General features: G+C 39.1%; 1 protein-coding gene across 4 annotated transcripts in view; it reads left to right on the forward strand.

The window, feature by feature from the left end:
* PAK3 (p21 protein (Cdc42/Rac)-activated kinase 3) overlaps positions 1-17,982 on the forward strand; it is a 384,476-nt gene that overhangs the window by 311,629 nt on the left and 54,865 nt on the right. For all 4 annotated transcript variants that reach the window (XM_006873248.1, XM_006873245.1, XM_006873246.1 and 1 more), the window contains 3 exons: positions 2,058-2,186; positions 2,659-2,824; positions 9,423-9,486. In XM_006873248.1, coding sequence (XP_006873310.1) covers positions 2,058-2,186; positions 2,659-2,824; positions 9,423-9,486 — 359 coding nt within the window. The remainder of the gene's footprint in view (positions 1-2,057; positions 2,187-2,658; positions 2,825-9,422; positions 9,487-17,982) is intronic.

The raw sequence follows: 17,982 nt of genomic DNA on the forward strand, positions 1-17,982 counted from the left end.
GCCAGGTGGCATCATTGATGGACTCAAGTGTGACAGCCGTAGTGAGGTTGGCCCAGGATCGGACATTGTTTCATTCTGCTGTGCATGGGGTCGCTATGAGTCGGTTCTGACTCGATGGCACCTGACAACAACAATTGACGGTGAAGTAATATATTTAGAATCCTGATCTAATATTCCAAGTGAAATGTAACAGTAATAATACAAGTATGATATGATTTGTGCCTAGAGAGCGTGTATGTGGAATTGACAGATGGATATTTCTTGGTAATCTACATTGGTAGAACTCTCAGTGTGCATCAGAATTGCTCGGGGGTGGAGTCTATTAAAATGCAGCTTCCAGGGCTTCACTCCTAGTGTCGTTCTGGTAGGGAAGCCAGAAATCGGCATTTTTCACAAGCACCAGGTAAACAGAAGTATATACTGCAACCTCCCCAGAGCCTCACCCAAGCTCCTCAATGGCTACAATCTTTAGGTTTTCTAACATTCCTATTGGTTTGTCCTTGGAAATGAAGAATGTCCCAAATTTTAAATTAGAATAGTGAGTAATGAAGTACGAGAGACAAAGTAATGAAGTACAAGGGCAACTACTGTAGGATTCAACTTATATGAAATATGTCGGAAAGGAAATGCATAGGAGCACAAATTTATCAGTGGTTACCAGGAATTGGTGTATCAAGGAAGAGAGACTATTGCTTAAGTGGTACTGTGTTTCTGTTCAGAACTAGAGCTCGATGAACATCATTGAATTGTATACTTAAAATTGGTTGAAAGGGCAATTTTTGGAATATTAATTTTATCAATTTTTTTAAAGAAAGCAACAATCTGTGAAGTTCTGTAGGTAGATCTTTTCTAGTTATCTATCAAGAATTGAGATGCACATTGCAGTACTACCCTTTTGTCCAACCGGTGTTAAGCTCTGTTAGTATAGTGGTTGTGAGTTATGCTATGTTTTGTAGCCATATTGATGTCTTAATTCATTAAGGAAGTCTCTCTAGTAATATTGCCCCTGTATAGTGTATTGAACTCTGGTAGCATAGTGGTTAGGTGTCGGGCTGCCAACCTCTAGGAGGGTTTCAACCACTGACCTTTTGGTTAGCAGTCCTACAACACTGCACCAGGACTCTTCTACCTGTTTGTTGTTGTTGTGTGCCGTGGAGTCGGTTCTGTCTCACAGCAACCCTGTACAGGGTTTCCGAGACTGTAAATCTTTACGGGAGCAGAAAGCCTCATCTTTCTCCCATGGAACAGCTGGTAGTTTTGAACTGCTGACCTTGTGGGTTTGCAGCCCGATTCGTAACCACTATGCTACCAGAGTGGACAGGTACGCCTTAGATGTTCATGTCTGTTACTCTCTGAGTGATCCATTCCAGACAGTGAAGCTGGGAAGGGAGTCCCTGAGTTTTGCAGAAGATTAATGTGCTGGGCTGGTAATCAAAAGGTTGGAGGTTTGAGTCTATCCATAAGAGTTTCCGAAGAAAGTCCTGGCAATCTACTTCTGAAAAATCAGTCATTGAAAGCATTGTGGAGTATCATTTTACTCTGACACATACGGAGTTGCTATGAGTTGGACTCAACTCGCCAGCAACTAGGTCAAATAGGAAGGAACTGTAATGTATACTCCGTGAGTATCTGTAGAACTGTATTACTATCATATCTATATGAATGTTCTGGTCCTTAGTCAGCAAGTAACCCTTTGTGGATTGATAAACTGTCAGTCAAAAATTGACAGTTTCCCCAGTACAGATTCAAGACTTTTAACAACAAGGAATTTGACATTTGTTGATTTCAAAAACATTAAATTTTAAAACGTTAAATGAATAGCTGACTGGTTTTCATGTCCGTGGAAAATAAAATGAACATTATTTTCACTTCATGCTGCTTTAAACCCTGATTTGAATTTGTCTCTGAATGTGGGCAGGTCCTGACCTCCAAATTGCCAGTGGTTCTGCTCATCTGTAAAAGGGGCCATTTCCTGCACCAATAGATCATTTCCCTTGCCTCGAGGAGTTAATACCCGGTCTTTAATTAATTAATTGATTGATTTATTTTGTCATAAGAGTACAAAAACAGCATCAGAGCCTCCTCTGGCTCCTCCTGTGTCTGAAGAAGAAGATGAAGAAGAGGAAGAAGAAGATGACAATGAACCCCCACCAGTAATTGCACCAAGACCAGAGCATACAAAATCAGTAAGTTACAGGTGTCTGTTTCCTAGTGATTTCTGAAAATGCCCATCAACTAGTAACTATTGAGCATTTGCTATGTTCCCAGAAATAGAGTGTAAGACACCACCCTGTTTGAGAGGTTGCTGTTTAAAGATATGAGATTAACACATGAAGCAATGAGAGAATAATACGAAACAATATGTAAATAATTTATAAAACTGTAGAAATCAAACAGGATAGCAAATGTGAGCCACGTAAGAAAAACTACATCAGTATAGGCACAAAGAACAGAATTAGCACAGCTTAGGTAGCCACTCCAAAAGATGACCTCTTAAGGTTTTTCAAGGGCAGTGTACATGAAGCAATTCAAAGTTCTTTGCTAATAGAAAACCACTTCCCTTTAGAAAATGCATTGATCTAACAGCTGGACCTTGACTCCATACTTCACTTTCCCCAGCCTATTCTCTTCATGGTAGACCCTTTTTTTGTAATTTAGATCTACACTCGCTCTGTGGTTGAATCTATTGCTTCACCAGCAGCACCAAATAAAGAGGTCACACCGCCTTCTGCTGAAAATGCCAATTCCAGCACTTTGTACAGGAACACAGATCGGCAAAGAAAAAAATCCAAGATGACAGATGAGGAGATCCTGGAGAAGCTAAGTGAGTTTGTTTGTGTGTGTGATTGTTTATTTATTTTGCCATCTTTACTTTCTTCTTGGGAAGAAGTCTTTGGTAACTTATGCTTTAGAAGTTTGAACCTACGTGGAGGAACTCGAGGCTCCCTGAGCCTCACTTAATAGAAACAAAATATTTTCACTTGGAACAATTGTGAATACTTCACCAAATGAATTAAGTAGTACTTTTTATGTAAAGATTAACCTAGTACCTTGTAGTTGATGCCGATTCATAGTGACCCGATTTAGGGTTTCTGAGACTATAAGTCTTTATGGAACCAGACAGCTTCATCTTTGTCCTGTGGAGCGGCTGGTGGGTTCGAACCACTGACCTTGTGGTAAGTTTGCCAATATCTTATCCACAGCATCACCAAGGCTTCTTATTTTAATATATCCTACTGCCATCGAGTTGATTCCTGCTCATAAGGTTTCAGAGACTAAATCTTTTTGAGAGCAGATAACCTTATCTTTGTCCCACAGAGCAACTGACGAGTTTTAAATACCAACCTTGCAGTTTCAGGTTCCACTTAAAGATTGTTATTGTTCTTAAGTACCACTGAGTTGGTTCTGACTCATTGTGACCCTGTATAGGGTTTATAACAAGTGGCTGGTAGGTTTGGACCACCGACTTTGTGGTCTAAGACTCCTGTGTTGTTGTTTTTAAATGTTGTTGAATCAATTTCTGACTCTGTATAGAGTTTCAGAGGAGGACCTAGTGGGTTTGAACCGCCAACTTTGTGGTTCGCAGTCCAGTGATTATTATCCGGAGCTACCATGCTCACCAGGCATATAATAGTCACTCAGAAAATACTGGTTAAGTGAGTGAATGAATGAAGGAGGGGCGGGAATGAGCTCTTAAGTTCTTATTTGTCTATGCTGTGCAAGACACTTTGGAGGAAACTGTTGAATGGCAGTTTCCTGCCATTAACAAACTTATTTTATTTGGATGGATATTGGCATTTAATAGGAGGCTATCTTGTTTCATGCAAACTTCTGTTTAAAAGGTCTTTAAAAGGGAAGAGTTCATGCTACAGATACTAGGAAGGCTCAGCAGAAGTGGTTATGGACATAACTCAGGCTGATACTGACATCTAGTGGAGTGAAGCCAGGGTAGCGTCTAACATCCTATAATATGTGAAACAGTTTTCTCCTCCTTTCTACACTGCCCTCCTCTGCCCTCCAACACATTTTTTTTTTTTTTTCTGGTTGTTAAGTGCCATTGAGTTGGTTCCGACTCATAGCACCCCTGTATAGGGTTTCCAAGATGCAGCTGGTGGGTTTGAACTGCCACCTTTGCAGTTCGCACTTCAATGCTTACCCTACTGAGCCACACCAGCACTCCTCCAACACAATTATCCAGCCCTAAATAGAAATTCTAATCTAGAAATATTTGGATAGTCAATTGTTCAGAGAACATTTGACATTGAGCACTTAGAATTGGAATTGCTGGATTTTGAACTGACTTAATTATTCACAATTAAATCTGCCTCTAGACCTAATACCAGCTATTTACTATTACAACAGCAGTTGTTGTTGTTGGGTGCTTATTGATTCCAACTTACAGGGACTTCATGTGACAGAATAGCTATCTCATAGGAGTTTCTTGGCTGTAATCTACTGAAACGGACTACCAAGTTTTTCTGCCGTGGAGCCACTGGGTGGCCTCGAACTGCCAAACTTTCAGTTGACACCCCAGTACTACTGTGCCACCAAACCAAGCCAAAGCCACTGCCATCAAGATGATTCTGACTCATAGTGGCTCTATAGTGTGACAGAGTTAAACTGCTCCTTAGGGTTTCCACTATTGTAAATCTTTACGGACGCTAACAGCCTCGCCTTTCTCCCGCAGAGCCATTGATGGAGCTACACCTTTCAGGTAGCAATACAGCACATAACCACCAGGGCTCCTGTTTCACCATCAGTGCCTCTTAATAATAGCAGTAACAGCCTTAATTGAGCGGACCCATTTAAAAGCTCACTTCACATAAATTATCAGGTTTAATTATTACAATTGTCTTTTGCAGTACTTTTTAATACCTTAGTTTTACAGATAGGTAATATTCCTGGTGTAGTGCTGTAGGATAAGCACTGGACTGCTAACCACAGTGGTTCAAACCTTCAAGCCACTCCTCGGAAACCCTATATAGGGTTGCTATGAGTCTGAACTGACTTGATGACACTTAACAACACAGCAACCAAATAGGCACAAGGTTGAGGAACCAAGTCACCCAAGCTCATAGTGACATAGCCAGGACTTGAACCTGGGTCTGTGTGTCTCAGAAATGTACTTTCGTTACCTCCTTTACTTCTGTATTTCCCAACTATGCCCTTATGTAAAAAGAAAAAAAGATGTGAAATACTTACCTGACTAATTTCACTTGAATTATTCAAGCATTTTGCCTCAGTTTTGTTCTTTAATTCATATACATAGACATGACCTGTGAGGTTATATTCAATCTAAAAACATTGAAGTTTCACTTTTATAAAAATGACTTTTTTCTGTGTTTATGTCAGTTTAAGTCTCAATACACATATAAATGACTTGATTGTTTTCTTAAGTTAGGTAGCAGAGTTGTTGTTGTTGTTAAGTGCCGTTGAGTCGGGTCCGACCCATAGCGACCCTGTACAGGGTTTCCGAGGGTGTAAATCTTTACGGGAGTAGAAAGCCTCATCTTTCTCCCGCGGAGCAGCTGGTAGTTTCGAACCGCTGACCTTAAGGTTCGCAGCCCGATTCGTAACCACTACGCTAGGTAGCAGAGAAATAGGCATTATTTTCCTGGGCCAAAAATCTCACTTGGCTCGCACATTCTAATGATGCTGGAACTGTGGCCTTTATAACTTGTTGTTTCTCTCTCTGTGTTGAGCAACATGACAAAGCAGTGGAATCTACTTTCAATATTGGTTCATTTAGAATGCAGTGTTGGCTTGCTTTTAGCTATTTGGTTTTATGTTTAGGTCTAGTGAGGGTCATTTTCCTTCTAGTCAGTGTGCCACTTGTGACTGCCAACCCGACCTTGGGCTTACAGATCCTGATAGGCAGAACCTGCAGGTAAATTGGAGTGTGTTTCCTATGTGGCAGGACCAGGTCGAGATATACGAGATATACGGCAAAGTCAGAAAAATCAGCCTTCCCTGCTCCTGCGCCATGATGGCCTTCTCTTTGCCACTTATTTCCTGTGTAACCCTAGACAAGTTATTTAACCTCTCTGAACCTCAGCTACTTTCCTGTCAAATAGAGATAAGATCTATAGGGTGGCTTTTGGAGCCCAGGTGTGACACTGCAGGTTAATGTGCTGGACTGTAAAGTCAGTTTGAACTGCAAAGTTGGCGATTCAAGCTCACCAGCTGCTCCTTGGAAACTCTACACCAGGTCGTTATGAGTCAGAAATGACTCAACAGCACTTAACAACAACTTAGGATGCCTTTTAGGTATCTTACTTAACCTATGACTAACAGTATAGCTATTGGAGTCAGAAAGACCTAGATTCTAATCACAGACCAATTGCTACTAGCATGCCACTTGGGGCAAATCACTTAACTTTTCTGGGCCTCCTTTTCCTCATAAAGGAAATGAGGATAGTGATACTACTGATCTTATAGTGTTAATAACACCAAAATGTTAGGAGAATAATGCCCGTAAAAACCATAGTAACAATACCAGGCACATAGTAGGTGCTCGTTCAATGGGAGCTGTTATTTGATTGCTTGAGTATTTCACTTTAATAAAATAATATAAGAGGGCAGGCTTGGAAGTGAATGAATAACTGTGAAGTGAATAAAGCGAAGTGAACAGCTGAGTCTGAGTGTGACTCATACACCTGGACTAGCTTAGTACCCTTCCGCAAGTCACTTAACTTCTGAGCTTCAGTTTCTTCCTCTGAAAAATTAAGAGATAGTACTTACATAAGTACACGGGGCTTTGTGAGGCTTAAATGAGTTATATAAGCATGTAAGACACCTAGCACCATCTCTAGTCATATTATTATTGTTAATTTTATCAAATAAGGAGAGTGACCATATTTTTTAATCCAAAACATGGGGACACTGGATCTTACTGTGGGCTAAGAACATTGTTGTTGCTGTTGTTATGTGTCGTGGAGTCAGTTCCGACTCATAGCGACCCTGCACAAGGTTTCCAAGGCTATACATCTTTATGGGAGAAGAAAACCTCATCTTTCTCCCGCGGAACAGCTGGTAGTTTTGAACTGCCGACCCTGAGGTCAGCCCGATTCATAACCACTATGCTACTTAGAAACCAGGAATAATCTCAGAAATTGCAGAGCAGCTGGTGATGAGACTTAAGGAAGAAGGGAGGTACAAAGACGGCCCCAACACATACCAGAGTGAACCCCACAAGCAGAGCAAAAGAGAAGTTGATGGCCTCCACTGTCTCAGAGATACAATCACGATGAGGTGGGCAAGATGATTGACTGAGCTGCCACCAGGCTCTTCATCTTTCACACAAATACTGATTGTGGGGACCAGGCCCAAGGATCATTAATGCTTCAAAGGAACAGATCGTCTTTCAGTTTTTATATAGACAGATTGCCTGGGTCTGGCTTGTTCTCTGTGGTCTCTCTGGATCTTTTGGAAAAGGAAGAAAACCCTTCATTTTACTGAATTTTGCTGACAGGTGCTGACTGTCAGCAAAATTGTGTAATCCAGGAGATTTGTCTTTGACTTCCCTCCTCTGGGCCCCACAACCACTTCCTAGTCTTGGTATCCCTGCTCCCTGTCTCCCCCAGCACCCCTCACTCAATACTCTTTCTCCGAAGCCATCCTCAGGTAGAAAGAACCAAGATTAATTTTGAGAATTTTTAATTTTCTGTTGCCTCAGGAATGAAATCTGATCATCTTTTAATGGAGGGAGTTTGGTTTAAGTTAATATGTAGGAGAACATAGTGATGGACTCTTCTGAAACCACATAAGTAACCCCGTTTTCAAATTATTGTGTTTTACAGTGAGTAGTTTGTTTCTTATTTAGACAATTGCTCTGGTAGGAAATTGTTCTGGCATCCTGTCTTTTTTTTTTTTTTTTTTTTCCCCATTTTGGGTTTTGGTTTGTTGATTTTTGTCCCATTTTGCCCTTTGTGTTACAGTGTTTCTTTCTGTCTCATAATTTCTAAAAGCCAATTATGATGGCGCTAATCAAACAGATCACTTCCAAAGCTTCTTTTCTGAGTCGGAATAGTAAATAGGCCTCTGCTCATTTGTCTAATGTCAGTAGATGGCAGCACATGCTCTTCTGTGAAGGAGGCGGGGGTGGGGGGACGCCATTTTATTTGAACAGCAGTTACATTTAGAAGCAGAATCACACAAAATGGTTGTCTTTTGGTAAAGTTTATGGAAGGATTTATTTCCAGTTCGGTTTTTTTTTTTTTTTTTTAACCCCACATACAATGAAAATAAAGCTTGAATAATTTATTACCATCAAATCTCATTAACTTAACCCCATCATTTGGAATTGGTAATAACTCAGAAAGTGGCTTGGGCTAAAGTTTATTTACTTTTGTTCAGTCTACTGGAAAAGCGTTTGCTCAGCAACTTAATAGTATAACTTTCTTAGAAGACTATAAACTGTTGAATGAAACTGGTTTCAAGTGACTTTGAAATCAATTCTTTTTCTTTTTTTTAAGGGTCCAGGCCCTTGCCCATTTGAAGTGAACTTGAATAAGGATGAATGTTTCTGGAGATAAAAAAAAACCTGTTTCACAATTTGAAAAATAAAACAGCAACCTAGAAATTGTTGAGTTGGTTGCACTGTACAGATAGCTCAAGTAAATTACATTGCTCCTACCCTTGTCTTAAGCCCTGGTGGCGCTGTAGGATAAACACTGGACTGTTAACGACAAGATCAGCCATTCAAACCCACCTGCTGCTCCAGGGAAGAAGAATGAGGCTGTCTGCTCCCATGAAACCCTATGTAAAGTCGCTAGTTGCAATTGACTGGATGGCTGTGGGACCCTTGTCTTCAACTATGAGGAATTTACAAAAGGAAATACTGACTTTTATTTCAGTTAATTTTGACAGACATTTTGTTTGACAGTGTTTCTTTCTGTCTCATAATTTCTAAAGCCAATTATGACAGACATTCAGTAAGTTCTCCATCTATTCCATACCCATGTTTCATGTCATTAAGACATTTACAGTCTGAAAGGGGATGCCAAACAAATAGATAAATATATATGGTGTATTGAGTAAAGAAAAAGAGAGCAAGAAAAAAAAAACAATACTATAATAGTAGTGCAAAGAATAGAAGTTTATTAACTTTATCCAAAGGGATCAAAGAATACTTCCTAGAAGAAACAACATTTAAATGAGTATTGAAACATGAATCAGAACTTGCTAGGAAGGAAACATGGAAGGCCATTCCAGGTATAGGTTACTACTACCAATTAAAGTCATAAATTACTATTTGTTCTTTTAATCAAGAGTATCATTTTTCAATATGAATTACAGAGATCATGTGAGAAAATTGCTCAAATTTTTATACTGATTCTGGCATCTAAATTTCCATTTTTAAATGAAAGGAAATCAATTAATCAATACGTTTCAATCTTTCCCTCCCTCCTTCTCTCTGTCAGGAAGCATTGTGAGTGTTGGTGACCCAAAGAAAAAATACACAAGATTTGAGAAAATCGGTCAAGGGTAAGTGATTGTAATTGCAAATGCCAAAAGATGAACACCAGAAAAATGTGTTAAAATTCAATAACAGTTTGAATTTCTGGTGATTTATGTGTCTCATGTCCTGGACTTCTGTTTTGCATTCTCAATATTGACCCTTATGCCTGGCAGGTTGACTGGTAACTAGAAAACCTACAGAAACATCCTGCTGGAATCTTCTCTGTTCAGAGCTAACAGTGAATCTTGTAGGGACATTTTGATCCCATAAAGTTTTAAAAAGATTCAAACTGAGTTTTCTAAGAAAGCAGTAGAGTTATAGAAGCTTCTAGCTGGTATAAAAACTGTCTTTCTTTCTGTCCCTCCTTCATCTATATGGATATGATGGTTAAGATCCTATTTTACTGTCAAACTTCAGTGACAGAGTGAGGGTGGGCAAAGTCCTTGGTCAATGATCAGGGCTCAGCCAAATTGACTAGTCATAGAATTAGATGAATAATCCGTAAGTGACACTAAATGCATCCTCTTCACCTAGCATGCTTATTAAAAAGAAAGATTCCCAGGCACCACTGCTAGGAGTCCTGGTGTGGCATGGTAGGATATGCACTGGACTGCTAACCACAGAGTGGACATTTCAAACCCACCAGTCACTCCTTGGAAACCCTATTCAAGGTCGCTGTGAGTTGGAATCAACTCGCCAGCACTTAACAACAACAACAGGCACCACTGCCAGATATTTGATTCAGTAATCTGGAGTGGGGCCCAGGAATCTGAACTTCACCAAAGTTCCTCAGATAATCCTATTCATCAGCTAGTTTGTTCACTAGAGCTGAAAGAATATATAATCATTTAAACAACCCAAGGTCACATTCTGCAAGCCTGTCTCCTGGCTGCCAGCACACAAGCCTTTCTCTTTCCATGAGTCTACAGTCCTCAGATGTTCTCTATCTCCATGCCATCACCTCTGCCTCCATCTCTGGTGTCACTGCTTCTCTGGTTAGGGACCCACGTTCTGCACATACTCTTCTTAGAGTCCTCTCTTTTTACTTGATGGTCCTAGAGTCCTCTCTTTTGTTTTGTTTTTTTTTGAAATCACAACTTATTCTGGGATATAAGGAAAAGCATTTGTTTCGTAATTGGGCAAGATGGAGGACTGTGCCTAGTTGCGATCAAGGTTAGAAGATGCTGGGTGAAAGACAAAATGTTGAGGAGACATATATGGCCACGTTTATTCTTCCAGAAGAAATCTTTATGGAGGTGCATTTGCATTTTCTAGGAAGCAAAGATCCATGAAGGTGAGTCAGAAAGTATTGCTACAAAATGATAGTTGTTATTAAGTGCCATCAAGTCGGTTCTGACTCATAGTGACCCTGTTTCCATGGAGTGGCTGGTGAGTTTGAACCACCAACCTTGTGGCTCAATCTGACTTTGTGGTCCAGTGCCACATCAGGACTCCAAAATTCTAGAAACCTTTATTTTGAAACCATATCAAAATGTGAAGCTATTCTAAATCTACATATCCTGTATCTAGATCTATACGCTTCTGAAGATGGTGTTTACATCATCTCTCTAACTCTTCCCTGAAGAAGTCTGCCCTCTTCAATTTACACTATGTCAAAACTGCAGTTTTAGCATTCTTGAATGACACAAATTGTGTTCTCCTGAAATGTTCTCTGAGTTTGGGGAACAAAAAATAAGTTTGAAGGGACAAGATCAGAGCTCTAGGGTAGATGGGGGTAAGATTTTGCAATGAAATTCTCATATCACAGCCCTTGGAATGCAAAAAAAAACTTAGCATATTTTTCCTGACCTTTTGCTCACCAGCGCAATTCAACTTTCTTAAAAATTCTTTATAATAAGCCCCCATGTTCTTCCGAGATTTTCTGAGAAAACCTATCAAGATTACCCTTATGGAAACTTTAAAACCAGTCATCATAACCTTCTCTGCAGCTGATCTCTCCACAGACACCACTGTTTTGATTAGAACTTTGTTTTGAAGGTCACCCTAATGATACTAAGACACTAAACTAAGTGTATTACTGACAGAACTAATTTGTCTGCAGCCAGCCACTGATCACAGAGACATTTTTAAACTTGTTTATTTCGAATAAACTCGTGCTACTGGACTTCTAGTGTGGCGCTGTGGGTCAACATTGAACTGTGAACCACAAGTTCGGCAGTTCAAGCTCACCAGTTGCTCCTCAGAAACCCTATACAGAGTCGCTATGATTTGGAGCCAACTTGACGGCACTTAACAACAGCAACTGGATGCTAGTAGCGGTACTTTTTGAACTTATTCTCCAATACCTACCTGTGCTTTTTGCTTCTTTCTTTGTCATTTAATATCACTGATGCTCTTACTTGCTCACACAAAAAAAGAACTTTGTGGTGATTCTAGTCCTGATCGCTCACTTCAGGTCGCCTGTCCTGGTGTGGTGCTGTGAGTTACTGCATTGGGCTGCAAAGTAGGTTTGAACTGCAAGGTCGGTGGTTTAAGTTCACCAGCCACTCCTTGGAAACCATATATAGGGTCACTATGAGTCAGAACCGACTAGACGGCACTGAACAACAACATCACCTAGTGGTTCTAATATTATTTCTGTCCATTGCTCTAGAACACTGACATCCAGTAGAACTTTCTGCAATGAAGAAAACATTCTATATCTGTGCTTACCAACATGGTAGACACTAGCCATATGTGGCTATTGAGCACTGTCTAGTAAAAATGAGGATCTGTTGACCCAAATAGTACTGAATTGTTTTGTCAGCTTAAAACGCACATTTAATTCTCTGTCAGCCTCACCACATCTGATAGTTTATGGTATTCACTCACCACATGTACCTAGTAAGTGCTTGAAATGTGACTCATTCAAATAAGAGATTAGCTGTCAGTTTAAAATGCACACTTAATATAAAAAACTTACTATGGAAAAAAGAATGTTAGACAAGATGTTGATAAGTTTTATATTGATTTCATATTGAAATGATAATATTTTGCATATATTGGGTGAAAAAATATGTTATTAAAATTAATTTCACATTAAAAAAATTTAATATGACTACTAGAAACATTTTAAGTACTGGGCTGCTAACTGAAAAGTCGTCAATTTGAACCCACCGGCCTCTTTGCAGGAGAAAGGTGAGGCAGTCAGCTTCCTAAAGACTTACAGCCTCTGGAACTCTGTGGAGCAATTTTACTTTGTCCTATGTGGAGCTCTGGTAGCGTAGTGGTTATGAATCGGGATGAGTACCACACGGTCAGCAGTTCGAAACCACCAGCTGTTCCACGGGAGAAAGATGAGGCTTTCTGCTCCCATAAAGATTTATAGCCTCAGAAACCCTGTACAGGGTCGCTATGAGTTGGTATGGGTCAGAACCGACTCCACAGCACATAACCAACCAACCATGTAGGGTGGTCACTATGAGTCGGACTTTACCCGTTGGCAGTGGGTTTAGTAGAACACTTAAAATATGACTTACATATTTTTTATTCGGCAGTACTGCACCAATTGTGGTTTAAATGGAAACTCCTAATTTATTTATTCCTAAAGTAGGTTTTTAAAGAATTTGTTCAGGGATAGAGAGTGGGAGATGTTAATTTTGTTTGATTTTTCACTTCTTCCATTCAATTATTCCCACTAAGACCCAACTAAGCCAAAAACACAACACTGAATTTTAAAAGGTTAAAAAAAAAAAAAAAAAAAAAGTGGGGTGGGAGAGGGTGGGGTGGCAAGAAAAGATTTCAAGTATTTCCCAGGAACCAGGTAGTGAAGCAACAGTAATTTTTCCAATAACAAAGATTAAGTCGCAAGAACTTTGCTACCAAAGAGTTGTCCCCTCTGGTTGTTATTTATGCCTCTGACCTCTGAGAGTGCAAAAAAGGCTAGTTGCCTATTTCTGTCTCCTTTTATAAAGCCTTCATAATCTGAAAGGAAAAATCAGAACATTAATCCTGCTTGTAGCCTCAGAAAGATCTGTGTTAAATTCCCAGTGAGTTTGTCAATATTCTAAAGAATAATGAGTTAACCAAAAGATAGTTGACACAACTCGTTCTCAAAGGATAGGGAATCTGTTTTATTCCTCCTTTTTGTCTTTTATCATTTAGCACAGTGCTTTAGCATTTAGAAGACCCTACAAAACATTTCGGTACTATTGGGGTCAACAGTCAGAATTCTCTGGCTCAAAGACCTACAGATTGCTTTGCATCCCTCCCCATTTATTTTTGCCTCAATCAACATTTATTGGGAATCCTGATGGATAAGCACTGGTCTGCTAACTGCAAGTTTGGCAGTTTAAACCTACCAGCTGCTCCTCGAAAAACCTACACATGGTTGCTATGAGTTGGAAACACCTTGGTGGCACTTGACAACAAACATTTCTTGAACTGATGAAATGCACGTCTGTCCAACTCTCCCTTCCCCTTGTCCTCTCCTTCCTTCTTGTGCATATTCTATACTGTTTTCGGTCTCTCTTTTTCTTGATGTATATTCATCTCTTCATTCTGTCAGCCTCACCACATCTGATAGTTTATCCTTTGAGTATTTGTGTATTTGCCTTTTTCATGCATGTTGATTTTGCCTTCTGCTATCTATTTTCACATACCTCAACGAAAATGATCAAAATATAAAACTGAGTTGTATTTTTAATAGCTTTTAAGATACAATCGTGTAGCTTATTTCTATTCAAATACTGTAATTTTATCATTTGTTAAATGGCTGGTTTTAATTTTTGCTCTTAGTAACTAGACTTTTTGCTCCCTGCTCTTAATTTGGAAAGTGAGTGAGCAAATTATTGATTTCTTTCTAGATCCCCCCAATTTTTAATTAACTTTCTCTTTACTTATATGGCTCTCAATTGATTTTTGCAATGGATTATCGGCCTAAATTAGACCAACTACTTTACTCTCAATATGTAGCTTTTATTTTCTTTTCATTAAGTCTTTTAAAAATTTGGTTTGCTTTACCTTTTGTTAGGTGACAGTAATCATTTAGTTCTAGAAATAATCAGTCCCAGTATCCTATTTTCAGCTCCATAAAGCACAACAGCCCACTCTTGGGAACTGGATTTGAAAGTAACCTCTCCATTAATCACCCTCATCTACTTGGGAAACTAAATTTTTCCAGTATGAGTTTCTGCCATCCCAGCATTCAGGCCTGGGGCCAGAAAATTGGGCTCCATCTTTCATAAATCAAGTTCAGAATTGCGTGTCTAATCACTTGAGGCCATAGCTGTGAGTCAAAGGTTAAAAATGACATTATTTTACCAGGTTTTCTGTGAAAAGTGTTCTATAATTGGTCACCAGATCCAGACATTTTGAGCATATGTATGCAAAGTTTAAAAAAAGGAAAGAAAAAAACAAAAAATGGGGGAAGCTGTGTACCCCCACATTATTTGTCATTGAATCAACATTATGAGTTTTTCAGATATATTACTGATGAAGACGTAAGAATATTTACTCTCTAAGACAGCCGTGTAAAGGAGCTGTTTAATAAATAGGGTAGGGAAATACAACAAAATCAAATATTTATGTTCCATCAACAGCTATCATTGGCAAGCTTGGGCAATTCCTGAATAAGTAGTAGCTGTGTAACAGAGGGCTGAATTCACTAATGTTGGCAGCTGTCCTCATTAATATACAGGCAGTCCCAGGGTTACAGAAGTCCAACATATGCACAACTCCATACTTGAATGTTACGTAAATTTGCCCTCACTTTGAAATGATTGAATGAACCCCTCCTGTCAACTAATTCTTCATCACAATCACCTGACTTACTGCGAGTGCAGCATTCAAATGATTGAAAAACTTTGGAATCTTTTCTTGCACTAAATAAAGCAAGAAACGTCCTGGTATGGCACTGTAGGGTAAACACTGAACTGGTAACTGTTACGGTTGGCAGCTCAAACCCTCGGAAACCCTGTGCAGGGTCACTATGAGTTGGAACCGACTCTATGGCATTTAACAGCAACAACAAATAAGAACTATAAGAAACCCTGGGGGTGTAATTGGTTACATGTTAGGCTGCTAACCACAAGGTTGGTAGTTCGAGTTCACCATTTGCTCTGCTGGAGAAAGATGGCGTTTTCTGCTCCCATAAAGATTTATAGCCTTGGAAACCCTATATTGGATTGCTAGCTTCAGAATCTACTCCAGGGCACACAACCACTACCACCACCAAATAAGAACTATTTGCACTTGTTCTGACTTACCTACAAATTCAACTTAAAGCCACACTTAGGAATGGATCTGATTCCCAACCTAGAGGCTGCTTATATTTGAATTCTTTTCTAGACTCCCCGATAAATGAGAATGCACTGAAAAATAACTGTTTTTTCTCCTTAAGGTTCATATTATCTCTTTTGAGAAAGCAGCTCAGAGGAAATGGTTTGGATCCACTTTAATAAATATCTTTGTTAATTCAGTGAGCTTTTACTGAGTTTCTTCCCCAGCCCCTTGGTTAATGATGTATAATGCCAAGTCAAGAACCAAATTTTGGAACTCCTCTCTGCTCATTATTCTCTTGAATAACTTAACTGACAGGGAGAAAATGAAAGTTGTATTAAGGAATTAAAAGAAATCGATCCTACAAAAAAATTACTTCAATCTAAGAACTTGGAGATAATGTTTTGGAATTCACACATGATTCTGTCATGGTCACAAGTGCCCATTCATATCACATTAAAATGATTATTTCACAATCTGTCCCTTAGGTATATATTTACAACATGGCTTTTTATATTGCTTCAATTTTTTTTTTTTAATTTCAAACTTACACAGAAGTAGAGAGAATAAATAGTACAGTAAAAGTCCATATTTATCACCCATATTCAACATTCATTAATACTTTCTATATAACCATAATGCTATTCTAGCACCATCAGAAAATTAACAATTTCTTGGTATCATCTAAAACTCAGTCTATAGTCAGAGATCCCTGTTATCTCCAGAATGTCTTTTTTTTTTTAAATGTTTTATTGTGAATTATGTGGTAGTTTACATGGGAGAACATTAGTTTTACATTCATCCTATCGTATATCATTTCATTGCCATGGTTACAATCCCCTCCATGCGTCATCAACCAGAATGTCTTTTTTATAGTTTTGTTCAAATCAGTGTCCAAACAAGAGCCACACAGTGCATTTGGTAGGATGTCTCTTTACTCTAAAATGTATCCTCTTTTTTCCCCCACTACCATTGACTTGTTGAAGAAACTGGTCATTGTTTTGTGGAAAGTTATACTTTTTGGATTTGTCTATTCATTTTATTTACCAATTTATTCTATCCCCTGTGTTACATATAAATAAAAGCTACCTCTAGAGAGTTCATTGAATTCAGGTTCAACATTTTGGCAAGAATCCTGCATAAATGGCTCTGTGTGCTTCATATTGTATCACATTAGGAGGCATACAACATCTGGTTGTCCCACATTTTAGTGATCAGTAGATTCATCAGATGGTTCAGTGTGTGACTGCCTGTCCCCTCCAGTCTAAAGTCTGCCACCCACTGATGGTTAGTGCCCAATTCAATTATTTAATTAGGGATTACAAAGTAGTGATTTCCTAAATTTAACCATTTTCTCCACACTTATTAGCTGGAACACTTTTAAAAATTTTGAGTTTGCTTTTGTTGAGAATATATGCATAGCAAAATATACACCAATCCAACCGTTGCTAAATGTACAATTCCAGTGACATTGATTAAAATCTTCAAGTTGTGCAACCATTCTCACCTTCCTTTTCTGAATTGTTCTTCTTCCATTAACATACATTTACTGTCCCCCAAGGAGCTCTGGTAGCGTAGTGGTTACGAATCAGGCTGCAAACCACAAGGTCAGCAGTTCAAAACTACCAGCTGCTCCATGGGAGAAAGATGAAGCTTTCTGCTCCCGTAAAGATTTACAGCCTCGGAAACCCTGTTCCGGGTCGCTATGGGTCGGAACTGACTCAATGGCACTTAACAACAACAACAACAAGGTTCCTATCTAATCTTTCAAGTTTTCTAGCATACTTTTGTAGGAAAGAACTCTTTGATTTCCCTGAAATATAGTTTCAGTTAGGACTCTTTGATTTCCCTGAAATATAGTTCATACAGGGAAACCTAGATAAATGTTTTGATTCTTTTTTTTTTTTTTAATTTAAGGTTTTATTGTGGATTGAGTGAAAGTTTACAGAGCATATCATCAGTTTTACATTCAACAAATCATATACCTTGTTTCATTACATTGATTATAATACCTCCATGCACCATCAGTTAACAGTATTTCTCTCTATCCACTTTAGCTTCTTAAAAAACACAAACAAACAAACAAAACATTCAGGCATATATAATAATTTACATCTCCAAAGGGCACATTCTGCAAGTGTGCTCCTGGCCACCAGCTCTTAGTCCTTCTCTTCTTAGTCCATGAATCTAGAGTCCTCAGCCGTTCCCCCTCTCCATGCCCCCATCTCTGCCTCCATCTCTGGCGCTGCTGCTTCTCTGGATAAGGTCCCACATTCTGCTTGTGCGTTCCTCTCTTCATGGTT

Source organism: Chrysochloris asiatica, unplaced genomic scaffold (genome assembly GCF_000296735.1).
Source record: "Chrysochloris asiatica unplaced genomic scaffold, ChrAsi1.0 scaffold00231, whole genome shotgun sequence".
Classification (NCBI taxonomy): Eukaryota; Metazoa; Chordata; class Mammalia; order Afrosoricida; family Chrysochloridae; genus Chrysochloris; species Chrysochloris asiatica.